We start from the raw sequence: 14423 nt of genomic DNA on the forward strand, positions 1-14423 counted from the left end.
ATTTAAGAGCATCTTAGTCCGACAAATATGACAATAACAACGGCCGCTTGCATGTTCTGCAAAAAAATGTGCTTTGTTGTGTATCTGACGGACAAACACCAAACCAGTTCCACATCACGGAAGTTGCACCATTTTTACAAACCAATTCTGGTTCATCTGTTTCACTCAACAATCGGCCATGTGCGTATGAAAACAAAGGCACTGCGCATGCGCGTTTTACTCCCATTCTATCGCGATATTTCATTTTCCTATCGTTGCCTAACATTATACCGGTATTACCGTGAACGGTATAATATGGCCCAGCCCTAGTTGTAACTATCCCCACTAGTGAAGACTGTCATTTCCACAATACTGCCCCCCTAGGTCCGCAGCGCTGTTAAAAAGGCTCTGGAGGTCCCTGTATTAAGCACGTAAACCTGTGACACAAAAATCACCAAACTGAGACCACCACAGACTGTTTTCCTTCGTGGTGATGAAGGAAAATGCTGGGCTGGCATCTATGGCGTTATTTTTGTGCCACTATTCTGAGCGCACGTAAAGAAAAGTGAGCGCACATAGAAAATTTTTGCAGGTGCAAGTATTGCATTTTGAGGAGAAATTTATTTTGAGCGAAGAAAAGCTAAATTTGAGTGAACAGAATTCATTGCTGCGTGCAAAAATGTATTTCAGTGTTTGCTATTATCCATACACATACACAATAGCAGCCCCTCTCGCTCAGTTTTTGCACTTGCTCGCAATGTGTTGCTTGCATAAGTGCTCTAACGTTTTCGGAGATAGATAGGCATCTAAAAGGGCATTTATTCCCTTCAAGGACCTGAAGCTCCATAAAGCACCCCTCCAATAGTCCTGATTTTGAACTGTTGTAGTCCTGTTTTAATTCCAGATCAGTTCTGGGTCTGGTTGAATTAGGGCTTAGTCCGCATGTCTTGATACAGCCCCGACTTTGTTCTGCCTTGCTGCTTTATTAAAAAACTAGTTTAAGGTGTCCTATATATGTGATATATATTCTTCTCCATATGAAGTCATTCTTTTTTGAACAAAACTCAAAACAGAGCCAATCTTTCAGTCATTTCTAAGCACCCCCCGGCTGGGGCGCCAAAGTAATACCGTAAAATAACAGAAAATAACTTTCTCATAAAAATACAGTTATTTTCAGTGATGAAAATAGAGTTTGTTGCACTAATTTTACATGGGATTTTGCCTTTTCCGAGTGCTTTTAGACATTAAATTAGGAACATTTTAATGTGATTAAACAATGAAATTACCTATAAGCAAGGTCAATGAATGTGGCAATATGAATAATAATGCTTAAATTTGCAGAAATATACAGTTAACAGTTGGGTTAAATAACATTATTTGATGTAAAAAGTTGTATATTCAATTATATTTGAATATATCTACATTATACAGCACAAAATAATTTGATTTATCTTTTAAAATGTGTCAAAAAACTAGAGAATGGCTTCATAATTATAACTTCATAACTTTCAGTTTGAATTAAGTGTGCTCCCTGTAAGATTGTGGGTTTTATCTGTCACAAAACACCCAAAGAACCCTTATTAAACAAAACCCCTGATTATAATTACATCAAGATTATGTTAATTCTTGATTATGTTGTGTCTGAGCAGTTTGTAGATGTTTATTTTACTTATAAGACAAGAGACATTGCTTCAATCATTAACATGGATTTTATTGACAAAAAGATAACCCTTCCTGGAACAATCCAAGAACAACTAACACTTATGTATAAACAAAGGCAAGTAGAAAAAAGAATGTAATGCAAACGCACATTTGAGCACATAAGAAGGGGACGATGCCACCTCGAACGTTCATCTGCCTCCCCACATCTGGAGCAACGAAAAGGGATATATTTGAGGCACAAAACCTGCAGGTTTAGAAGTAGCTCTAGCTTTCTGAAAGTCTCACATTCAGGGCTGCTGCTGGCAATTTGGGTTCCCTTGGAGAAATTTGCAAAGTAACCATATGCAAAGAACAACTCGAGTAAAACAAAAGCCTCATTGTTATGTTGATTATACTTAACTGATAAGTATTGATATGTTGTAAGTTGTCACTTTAACACAAACTTTTACCAAAATAACTGAACGAATGGGACTGTGTTTCGACGACTGTAAATTAAAGGAGTATTTTTTTTAAACTAGTCTTTTTAGGTACAAAAGCCTGCATGCAAATATAAATTACGCTTGCCATATTATCTGAGGATCTGATGTTTTTATGTTTTATATTATATATTTTATGCTTATATATCTATTTGTTTATTTGATTTACTTTTTTATCGTTTAGAAATAAGAGCGTTTTATTGAATCCGTTAAGATTGACGGTAAACGAGAAATATCGTTAAGATTAACATGTGGTGTATGACAACTCAGGTTTTAAGTGTAACTGTAGTTGCGCGCTGTGTCCGCCAGGGAGCGGCAGTGTCGATAGACCTTAATGTAGACATGCAAACACTTCCGGTTTTAACAATCAAAATAAAAGTTTCATTTTGGAAATGTACAGAAACAAATCCACCACATCCGGTCGCGATACTTTAATTTTGAAAGGTTTTTCTTGATTTTCAGGTGTACCGTCACCACAAGGGCAGTTCATGCTATTTAATCTACACGAGCACTACTTTTACCGTCACAGGTCGACTTCAGGTGAGCTGTTTATTCACTAGTTTATGATAAGTGGGCTTATTTTAAACGTAAAGGAAGTTTTGTTTTCCTCAAATCGTAAGCGGTGTTGTTAGAGACGTGCTGTCATGCTAGTTAGCTACCGTTAGCATGCTAATGTCAGATTTGCTAGCGGTTAATGAGTGAGTGAAAGCTGGGCGGCGGGGGGATGGGTTGGGTGATATTAATACTGTTTATGCTTTAATTATATAGCCATTACTAGATAAGGCCGCATTTATAGTTTTAACACAAATGTCACTAAAAAGTCAAAGACTTAAATCTCTGTTTTAGCTGTTAGCGAGTGTTTAGCAGAGATTGGGTCGGTGGCTAAAAGTTACTTGAGCTAAAGAAAGCTCATAGGATTGAAGCTGCTTAAGTTACTCCCGGCTGGCATGTGTGTCTACAGACGTCTGAAGGTGTAGTTTTATAAGTTTTCTTTAATGATAAAGCGGAGATGCGACAATTAAAGGTACTTTTTTTTCATTAGTCCTTTCTGGTTTCTGTTGCTATACTGGGAGCGCTTCCTCTTTGGGAATTTGTCACCTTAATATCCCACTGTGTGACGAGATTAAACTTCCTTAGAGTTTAATCTCAAAGAAAGATGGTGGTTTTAGATTAATACTTCAGTCTTTGGGTTAAAGATCTGCTAAACGTAAGACGCATATGTAAGTTCCTGTGGTCAAGTGTTGCTGAATCCTAGTAAGTTAGTGGATCTTTTTCTGCTTATCTTGTATTTTTGTTGTTGTTGGAGCTCTGTCTTTGGCATCATTAACTTGATGAACTATACACTCGTCAATAATTACTTTACCACACCTGTCCAAAAATATTGTTCTTTATAATATGTTGTTATATGCAGTTATTAATTTTTAATGTACAGTACAACAACCACATAAATATTTAATGTCCGATCTCATCGATATAGTTCTCAAACACGCTGGTCATAAAGAATGACATTTCCATACCAGATTGGGGTGCCAGTGGAAACTGCGTTACTGTTGGCTGAAAACAAAGGAAGAGGAGAGAGGGAAGGAATATTAGGAGACTGCAAGAGAAGGAAAGGCAGGACTGTAGATGTGAGAGTAGGGACTTGACTGGTTCATAGATGTAGTGAAGGGGGCAGATGTCAACCCCTAAAGGGAGTAGCCAAAAGAAGTATGACCCTTGTCTCTTAGTGGGTGTGGATGGGGATGGTCCTAGGTGGTTATAATTAGTGTTATGGTTTTATTTTCTATGCTTCAGTATGTCTGTCTTTATATCTTAACTCTAAAGTTCTCAAGTAAGTGGCCTTATGTTCTTCTGTTGGGTGGAGTAAGAGAAAGAGAGAGTTAAACTTTAAAATTTTTAGTATCCGGTTGAGGATATGGTACACTTTGAGGTTGTAAAGTTTCCCTAAAGCCACAGTTCAGTTTATTTCTCACAGAGAAAGAATTAAAAAAAACAAAAACAAAATCAGGTTATCTCTTTTGTGTAAATCATTCACGGCGGGCAGAACTGTGCAAATGACTTATTTTATTTTGTTGTTGTTTGCTTGGAAACCTGCATATTTACATAGCAGTAGATATCAGGGGGAAGATTTCTTTCTTTTGCATGTTTCCACATGAAAAACCAAATCTGTCCTGAGAACCAGCTCCATGCATAACATCAAGCTATCCTTAAGAGTAAACCAGCATTATAACTTATAAGCGTATCACTAATAAAGCTCTGACACTGCATGTTAAAAGTATAGCACTGTAAGTGTAGTTAGTGATGTATGGAGCTTACAGTTTTTGGGTTTTGTGTTGATGCTAAACAGTCTTCTGCCTGAGTGGAGGGCAGGGTGTCATAACAGTTTATAGGCTGGGTCAGTGGGTGGGTGGGATCCCTCATAATACAGACCATGAAGGGGAGGGAGCTACAAATGATCTGGGCAGCTTCCACTATGCTCTGCAGCGGCTTCTTCTCAGCAGCATACCAGGTGGTGATGGGGTGTTGAGGCCAACCTGCCTCAGCCTCTTGAGGAAATGAAGTCACTGGTAGGCGTTCCTAATGATGCTGCAGGTGCTACTGTTCCACGTCATGTCCCTGGAAATGTGTTCTCAGATGTATTTGAAGCTGTGGACTGTTTCTACAGCTCCTCCTCTGATGAAAAGGGAGATGGAGTATTGCTCCTCTTCCTGAAGTCCAAGACCAACTTCCTTATCTTCCCCACATTGATGCAGAGGTTGTGCTTCCCACACCCATCTATTATATCTTTCACATCCTGCAGATATCATTCTTTTCTACATTAACAAAGGATTTTGCGTATAAAAGTTTGGCTTTTCACCAGAACTGGTTTTATAAAATGGACAATGATTAAAGAAAAATGCACAGATTTCTGTTAAATGAAGTTACACAATACTCTTTGAGTATTTACAAATAAGGTGACATAAGTGGCTTTAATGTTAACCCTTATTTTCCTGTTTGTCGCATCAACATTCTCTCTGATGCAGGTCCCACCATGCAAAGCCTCTATCTCCTCCTGATACCTGCTCTGCTGCTCCTCTTGGCCATCCCCGTCTCCAGGGGGCGTTACAATGATGATTTTGACGATGGAGAGGACCTAGCAGACTTCGATGACAATGACTTTGCCGAGTTTGAGGACATGACCGATGATTCAGCAGCTGAAGCAGAAACCGCCCCTCCGCCTCGGGCTTCACCATCCTTGCAGCCGGATGAGGATGAAGATGAAGCCACAGTGGAGCTGGAGGATGGACAGGATGGTTTTGAAGACCCAGACACACAGGTTCATTACCTTCTAACTCTTTACGTCTCAGTATTTGAACACAGTTTTCATACTAAATCATGTTTGTTTTGATTTATTTTGTTTTCGTATTTTACTAGGATCAAGATATATACAGCAAATATGACCAGGAGGAGTTTGAGGGGATTGGAGACATGGAGAAGACTGGACACTCCATGAAAGACCCCCTGATAATCCACACGGTAAGCCGGGCTTACTGCTGAAATCTCCTAAAAAGCAAGTCTGGCATAGTGAGTGGAGCATTCCTAATCCTTAAATATACTTTGCATGTTTGTGAGTCCACTTACTCCTGAGAAATAGGACTGTGAGTGCAAGGGTCCATGCAGATCACTAATTTGACCACACATAAATTCTCCATTTATATGTGGAGAGTTTACATTATTGTGCAACAGCTTGACATGCTCTCCAGTAGGGATGGGTACCGGTGTCCGGTGCCATGATGGCACCGGTTCTGACATAAACGGTAGTAACCAGACCGAAAAGCAGCGCACATTTCGGTGCTTTATTTCGGTGCTTTTTTTTCCTGAGCTGTGATACACTTCTAGCCAATCATTTTACGTTTCCGAGGATAGTAGGCGGGGCCAGGTACGTAAGTTCTGTTAGAGCAGAGCTACAGATTAAAAATGTCCAAGGCGAAGCGGTCAAAAGTCTGGCTGTACTTCACAGCAAAATATGCAAACTCAGCAGCCTGCAACAAGTGCTTTAAGCTGATACTGTGATACTGTCAAAGGAGGTAACACCAAGAATCCGATTAAACAGCTGGCGATGCATAGCGGTTTTTTTAAAAGCCGAGAAATGCGCCGTATTTGGTAGCTTGCTGCGAGACCTCACACCGTGCACGTCGGGTGGGTTGCCAGTTATCGGACCCGGAGCAACATCCCCCAAAAACCCGAAGAATAGAGTCCTGGCCCCTAGCCCTGCCAGTGTAGCAGAAATGATGAGGATGATGATGGCAGCAGCAGCCATTCTTCTCTGCATGAGTAGCTTAATGTTGTTCGTGTGTAATTTACGTTGAGTAGGCTAACCACGTTATTACATTAATGCATGTAAGGTGAACTAGCAAACATCATCATAGCTACATGCGGCTGTCTTCTTGTTTGATGGCAGATACTCCCTTCACCCTGGCCAAAAAGGCTAAAATGACCAAAGAAAAAGTGGGAAACAGCTAAACATGAGAGGTTTTGGACAAAGTTTGTGTTTTTTCCATTGTTTAAGCACTGCTTCCAGCCAAGAGTGATGCCATATATGCCACATAGCTGCAGAAAAGGCACACATTGTTATCTTTTTACAAAAAAAACCCAGCTGAACATGAGAGGTTTTTGGACAAAGTTTGTGTTCTCCATTCTTTAAGCACCGGTTCGAGCACCGTTTAAGCACCGGCACCGTTTCAAAAGTACCGATTTGGCACCGGTATCGGATAAAACCTAAACGATACCCATCCCTACTCTCCAGTCTGTGGACTTCAAGCAGACTTCAAACAAGTAAAATGGGGATGATGACTTGGATATCTATTGCTAGTCATATAAGTGAAGTGTCCAAATGAATGCATAGATGAAAGAGAACTCTGCCTAGATGTGGTGTAGCAAAACCTTCCACAGGGGAACTTGTTCTGCCATCAATACTAATCAATGATCATTATCATATGTTAAAAAACAAAAACACTAAACATGATGTATTATAATACAGAAAGATCAGCAGTTCAGAAAAGGTTTATGCCAGTCATAAAACTCGGTCAATCCTAAAGACACAGACATCAACTTTAATAATCCCACACTGAGGGAATTTACATGATACAGCAGCACAAAGAAGAAAGAAAAATCAATATTATACGTTTAGAAATGGAAAGAAACAACTGTGTACAAATTAAAAAATAAAAAAAGCCAAAATACTGCACAAGAGTAATTTGTACTGTATATTAAAGGTTGCTTTATCCAGTAAAATACACTCAGATTTTATTTTTATGTGTACATAAAGTGCAGTGGGAGTGATGGTGTATACACTCATACAGTCCCGATCAAAAGTTTAAGGCCACTTGAAAAATGTGGAAAAAAAAACATATTTTGTATTGTTGGATCTTAACAAGGTTCCAAGTAGAGCTTCAGCATCCAACACGAAGAAATGGGAGTGAGACTAAACTTTTTTTTTTCGAGCGTGCAATTTATTGAAAACAACTCTTAAACTGAAACAGGCTGTTTTACAGCTGATCAAAAGTTTAGGACCACATGCCTTTAAAAGGCCAAATCTGTGCAAAAAATGTGGATTCATTGTAATTTTCTGTCAGGTAGTCACTGTCATGACGTTCTGATGGCAAAGGCAAAAAACTTTACCTTTTGAATGTGGATTGTTTTTAAATAATTATTATTTTTTTTACATTTTTCAAGTTGGTCTTAAACTTTTGATCTGGACTGAGTTTTAGCACACGTAACACACCCTATTATGTGTGTGAATTGTACCATCTAACTACTGTCAGGAGGAAGGAGCTATGGTGCTCTGTCCTACACAATGGCTGTAACCATTTAATGCTCAAGGAGCTGCTCAGGGCCTCCACATTCTCATGCAGGGGGAGAGAGAGGAGCTGTACATCGACCATAATCCTCCTCTCACCACCTCTATGGAGTCTGGGGGACTGGCCAGGACAGAGCTTGCCCTCCTCATCAGTCTATTGAGTAAAATAGTCTCAGAGTTGCACTGATTTGAGCTAGATTACTAAGTTAGTCAGACTGATACCCTGGCTGTTATTCACCTGTTTCATACACAGTAGTGTCTGTGTATGTCTGCAAAGGAATGACCGATCTCAGAAATGTCAAACCAGGTTTGGGGTTATTTAGAAACAGTACAGTCATTCCAGAACAAAAGTAGCAACCTGTAATATCCCTATTATGTTACAGTCAAAAAGAAATCAACCAAGTTTTCAACCTGAAGATTGTTTTTGTTTTTAAAAATTGCCATTGTTTAATAGTTCAGAACATCTTAAAAAAACAAACACAAACTTCAGTAATTCAGGGCAAAAATCACATTTAATCATTATTTTAATAAACAAGCCTCATGTAGTTATTGAACTAAAAAATTACATTTAAAGTTTAAGGATAGATTAATTTAAATAAAACATGTACGGCTGAACAAGTGGATGTGTTGGAAGACACAAGGTCATTCTGTAATCATTAGGCTCAGACTAGCAAGTGTTTTTTGACTGTAAACCAGTCTTTCCAGGGCTGCAGTCAGTCCCCCGCTGGCCCACAGCATGCCTGTGGGTGTAGATGGGGGCAACAAGAGCCCCAGGCAGCAATGAACTAATCCACCTAGGGAAGAACAGCACAACATCACTGGGGAAACAAAAGCAACAACCAAATGGCACAATGTATTAGCAAACAGCTGCAGGCTAATAATGATCCTAAGGAAGGACCACCTGCAAAAACCTTTGACTCACTTCAAGATCAGTGAGGCTTCCAGGTACTTTTAGGAGTCATTTTGTAGTGAAGTGTAATAAACCTTTAATTTAAAATCTTCTAATTTTATTAAAGATGCTGTTAAATGTTTACATTAAAAACAAGGATAATAAAAACAGGCCTTAGAGTGAGAAATTATAAATTAATCTTTATTGTCTTTTTTTTTTCTTTAAATTTAATCTTCATTCCTGACTGAGCTGCCATACTCTTGGCTGTTTGCTTCTCTGCAGGTTCCTGCACATCTCCAGAACAGCTGGGAGAGTTACTACATGGAGATCCTGATGGTGACGGGCCTGCTGGCCTATATCATGAACTACATCATTGGAAAGAACAAAAACAGTCGCCTGGCTCAGGCCTGGTTTAACTCGCACAGGGAGCTTCTTGAAAGCAACTTTGCACTAGTGGGTGAGTTCTTTCCACACTGCCAGAAAGATGACTCAACAGGCTAGATCTGCTTCCTTGTATTTAGTGTTAATGGTTAGCATGAGGTTAACTGTTGACACTTTGTAGGTGATGATGGCACCAGTAAAGAAGCGGTAAGCACTGGGAAGCTGAACCAGGAAAATGAGCACATCTACAACCTCTGGTGCTCTGGACGTGTGTGCTGTGAAGGCATGCTGATCCAACTCAAGGTGTGGGCAATGTGTTCTGATATACAAGTATGAGTATTAGATATATGTATGCTACATGTATCTCATGTTTTTATTGTCTTTTAAAGTTTCTTAAGAGGCAGGACCTGCTTAACGTTTTGGCCAGGATGATGAGGCCCGCCTGTGACCAAGTGGTACGTTTTCACTTTTTCTTTTCTCTCCGCTGTATATTGCTGCAGATACACTTTCTAACCAGCCGCATCTGTGGGTTGGTTTTTGTTGTTATTTTGTTTTGGGGTTTTTTTGCAGCAAGTCAAAGTGACTCTTAATGATGAGGACATGGATACTTTTGTATTTGCTGTGGGCACCAAGAAGGCCACGGCCCGGCTTCAGAAGGAGATGCAGGACTTGGTGAGTTTCCTCTTCAAATTGGACATGCAATTTTGAAATTCACTGTTTTTATGCAAATACTGACTTGTGTAGTCTGGATTTTTTGAATTTTTACCAGCTATGCATTAATATTAAAATAAAAGCCTTGTTTTTATGTATTCCTTTATTTTTTTATTTTATTTTTTATCTCTTTTATCTCAGAGTGAGTTCTGTGGTGATAAGCCAAAGTCTGGAGCCAAGTATGGGCTCCCAGACTCCCTGGCTATTCTTAGTGAGATGGGCGAGGTTACGGATGGTGTGATGGACAACAAGGTGAAGTCTGGCTCTCATATCAAAGCAGTGTCATAAAAGAGACTGAATATTCTGAGAATACTCTCTTTAAATCTGTTGCTGTCATTAAAACTCTGTGTTGCCTCCCTTTTTTTTTTGTCATTTAAGATGGTACATTATATCACCAATCATGCTGATAAGATTGAGTCCATCCATTTCTCGGACCAATTTTCTGGTCCAAAAGTTATGCAAGAGTAAGTAATCATTTACTTTTTCAGATTATAGTTAAGAATTTCTGTCTACTGATGGATTTATTTGATGCTTCAGGGAGGGTCAGCCCTTAAAGCTGCCTGAGACCAAGAAGACACTGCTGTTTACATTTAATGGTGAGCATGTCATTTCTGCTACTGTCTTGGACATCGTCATTAAACCTAATTTGATTTCACTGGTGTTTATTTTAATATATTTTATGTTTTTATATTCAGTGCCTGGCATGGGCAACACCTCTCCCAAAGACATGGACGCTCTGCTTCCTCTCATGAACATGGTGATCTACAGCATCGATAAAGTCAAGAAGCTTCGTCTGAACAGAGAGGTGTGTACAGTGCACCCACTATTGCAGTGTTTTAATGTTTTAGCTTCTTTTTTAATCATTCTTGTATGTTTAGGGCAAACAGAAAGCTGATAAAAACCGTGCCCGTGTGGAAGAGAACTTCCTGAAGCAGACTCACGCTCAGCGTCAGGAGGCAGCCCAAACACGGCGGGAGGAGAAGAAGAGAGCAGAGAAGGAGAGGATCATGAATGAAGAGGACCCTGAGAGACAACGTCGTCTGGAGGTCTGCAACAAGAACTTTTCAGACTGAATACACTCAAAATGATATGATATGGTATGCAGTAAATGTGCTGATGGCTTTAGCTAAAAGAAAAAGAAAAACTGACCAAACATGGTAAAATCCACTAGTAAGTGAGTAACTAAAATATTTATATACCACTTTTCATAGACAAAAAACACACAAAGTGCCGGACACAATTAAAAGACAATATCAACAGAGAACCATGTTTTTAAAAAAAGAACTTAAAAAACATAAATGAAGACCGTGAGAAGAAGACTCCACAGAGTCAGATAAACAGAGCTGGAGTGGTAATCTGCTCCAAAGCCTTGGTGGCACAGACGGAAAAAGCTCTGTACAAGGGAAAACTAATAGATTTTGCGCTTGGGAGCAAAGACAATAAGCAGCAGTGTGACAAGAAGTCTGGACCTTGTCCATTTGGTGTTCTGGTATGCAAGTGTGATTAAAAAGCATGACCTAATGACTGGTTGCAACATCTTTTCAAACTAACTGTCTGTTATTGTAAATCAGATTGGTGAAAGTTTGGAAATAACAGCAATCTGAGTGATTGCAGTTAGCCTGAGTTTGAGATGGGTTGCCTCCCATCAGGCAACATCTGCAATCAAAAGTGGCCAGAGGTTGAGGGAGTTTCATGATCAGCAATTGACTGCTGCAAGTCCATCTCTGAATGCAATCGGCTTTGAATATCTTTTAGATATCTTCAGTTCAAGTGACTAATATTATCAGTTATAATGTACATTGATGGTGTTGGGGTGTCACAACACTTTTAATTAAGACACTTATACCTTAGCAAGACAGCAAGTGTGCAAAATCTGCAAAATTCAACTCTCTCATGTGACATTTTCAGGAAGCTGCCCAGCGGCGTGAGCAGAAGAAGATTGAGAAGAAGCAGATGAAGATGAAGCAGATCAAAGTCAAAGCCATGTGAAACATCACCACAGGGATGAGGATACAAGCACACATAAAAGCAGTGCTCAGCTCAGACCGTTTTCTTCCAGCTTGTCTCACCACGTCCACAGCTCTTCCTTACAAGTCGCTCAAAGCTTCAAACAGACGTTCTGCACCTCTGGATGTGTCGAGCTTAGCTGTTTGTATCACCACCTGCTCCATGTCAGTGGCTAAATCTTAAAGACTGTGAGTGAATATGAGGACTTTTTTTCACCATTGAATCTGTCACCACTTCTCACGTCAAGATTTTTCCCTGAATTCATGAACGTTGCGTAGCTCAGTGAGCTTTTTAACCTTAGTTTGCAGGGAAGGAATACGCTATTTGGTAATACTCAGACACATTTTTTTAAAGGAATAAAAGGATTGCTGTGGTTTCATTGGATATATATTAGCATTAATATAATAAATGATACTGTCAAGGACGTTTTAATTTATATATGCAATGTGGTTGATTTCTTGCAAGTTGTTTCTAATCTTTATCTGAGCAAAAAATAAAATGTACTGGAGTCTGTTGGAAAACTTTGTTTTTAATGGTAAATGACAAGGCAGCTGGTTATGGGTGTTAGTGTGGTGTGTGTGGGTAATAAAATAGTCTCTCAATATTAAATTGATATACTTCTTTGGGTGGTAGTTGTTGAAAGAGTGAAGGAATAAAATGGGCACCAGAATACGGGTGGGGCTTAGTGCTAAATTTAACTAGTAGACTCTGTCAGCAGTCTGAGCTACATTTGGTAACATCGGCATGGTCGTGTCTTAACAGGCTGAAATATTATAGTCCTGTGAGGCTGGAAGTCATTTGTAATCATGAAGGTGTTTAATAGTTTACTGAATCTGGAGAAATGAAGTGCAGAAATGGACTTGTCATTTTGTCAGCTAAAATAATTTAATCCTTGTCTTTGGTAAAATGTTAGTTCCTTTTTTTTTCTTTTTCTTTTTTAAAGTGTGACAGTCCCAGATGTTTGTTTAATGAACTCCCCTCTCTGGTTAAAGTAACAGAAGGCACTTGTTAGTATTATTGGCAGTTTATTGTTGCCCTTCTTTTAAAGGTGAACTAGAACTACATCAATTTACTAAATATACAATTCAGCAGCACAAACCAGTTCTTACATACTTTGACAGGTGAGTTCTTTTTCATCTCGAATAAATCAGAGAGATAATAGATACTCGTCACACTCTAACACAAAGTCGGTTAAACTTCAGGCAATTGATCTGTCCAGTTAGAAAGCTAGAACCAATATGAATCCATTTCACCTGCTTTGGGACATTAAAAGTGACAACTGATGCAATGGAGAGTCAACAACCTTTGTGTGACTCTGCCAACCTGGCACAGTCACACAAAGGTTCTGGTTCTTGTAGCAGTCTCAAGAGGTTAGAGGGGCATCAGCCCAGCAGCAGGAATAATATCTGCTCCTTTTTCCATAGAGAATCAGAGGGATCCCTACCAGAACTCTGGAAAATGCCCTCCAGCCTGGTTCATGTTTGTGACTGGACTCTGAACCTGGCTCCATGGTGGTGACATGAGGTCCTACTAAAAGATCCTGGTATCTTTTAGTAAGATCTGCAATCACAGTTGTGCCCCATGCAGCTTGATAGATTCACCACTGGCACCCTGTTCTTTACACAGATGAGAACAAGCTCATGCTAAGCACCTTGGTGTGTTCAAGTGACGGAGTCTAGGAACACCATGGCAAATGTTATGCTGTCCCCAACAACATGGATTTGCAACAGTTTATTCTTCATAACCGGACAGATTGATATCCCTGCAGTGTAACCAACTTGGTGTTAATCAACTTATTTAATAAATTATGGAATTTCCTATCCAAAATGTCTTAAGACCAACTTTATTGTCACACTATTCAACATTACAAGGCAGGTACTCCAGACGGAGCTTATAAGCATATTTTACATCTGGTTAATTATTGAACTAGGGACAAAAATCTTGAGTGCCCACCTTGAAGCTTTGGAGATTGTTTAGATCTTCTGTGCCTAAGGTCAGTCCGAATTATTTGAATTTCATGGTTTGTAGCTTATTTACAGCAAGTTGCAGCATCAATATTCCAAGTTGTGCCCACTGGCTGCTGTTCTATCAGAGATGACTTCATGATAAGGAAATCCCGTCATTGCTTCTCCTACTTTAGATAACGAAAAAGGATTTCAAACTCCTGGCTGGGATGCTCAGGGACTTCTATTCTTACACTATAGAAAGCATCCTTAGTCGGAGCATCACGACGTTGATGGTGGCCCTCAGGAGTGTAGTTACTTCAGTCAAGAGAATGAGGCAGAACTTTTACCTTCAAGCCGCGAGACTGCTAAATGAGACTGCAACTCACACACTGCCTATCTGATACTCAGCTACTCAACTGATAGCTGTTAACCAGCTATCTAACACAATGGGGGGATGCTGATTGGAATACTTCTCTATTTCTCTTTCTTTTGTACAGCCAGTCTGGCACTTAAGCACTTCACTACACATTATA

General features: G+C 39.5%; 1 protein-coding gene across 2 annotated transcripts; it reads left to right on the forward strand.

The window, feature by feature from the left end:
- The first annotated feature begins 2566 nt into the window (after nt 1–2566).
- On the forward strand, nt 2567–12521 carry ccdc47 (coiled-coil domain containing 47). Of its 2 annotated transcripts, none has more exons than XM_085352813.1 (13): nt 2567–2657; nt 5141–5433; nt 5532–5633; nt 9128–9302; nt 9408–9529; nt 9616–9681; nt 9797–9898; nt 10079–10189; nt 10316–10401; nt 10475–10533; nt 10633–10742; nt 10816–10983; nt 11846–12521. In XM_085352813.1, the coding sequence occupies exons 1-13, from the start codon at nt 2606–2608 to the stop codon at nt 11924–11926; spliced, it is 1527 nt and encodes a 508-aa protein (XP_085208939.1). In that variant the 5' UTR covers nt 2567–2605; the 3' UTR covers nt 11927–12521. The 2 variants fall into 2 exon arrangements, with proteins under 2 accessions (XP_085208939.1, XP_085208940.1); XM_085352814.1 differs by lacking the exon at nt 2567–2657 and adding an exon at nt 4815–4872.
- The last annotated feature ends 1902 nt before the right edge of the window (nt 12522–14423 follow it).

This window comes from Diplotaxodon limnothrissa, linkage group LG4, assembly GCF_057381915.1.
Source record: "Diplotaxodon limnothrissa isolate DT_005_m linkage group LG4, D_limnothrissa_male_GT1.1, whole genome shotgun sequence".
NCBI lineage: Eukaryota > Metazoa > Chordata > Actinopteri > Cichliformes > Cichlidae > Diplotaxodon > Diplotaxodon limnothrissa.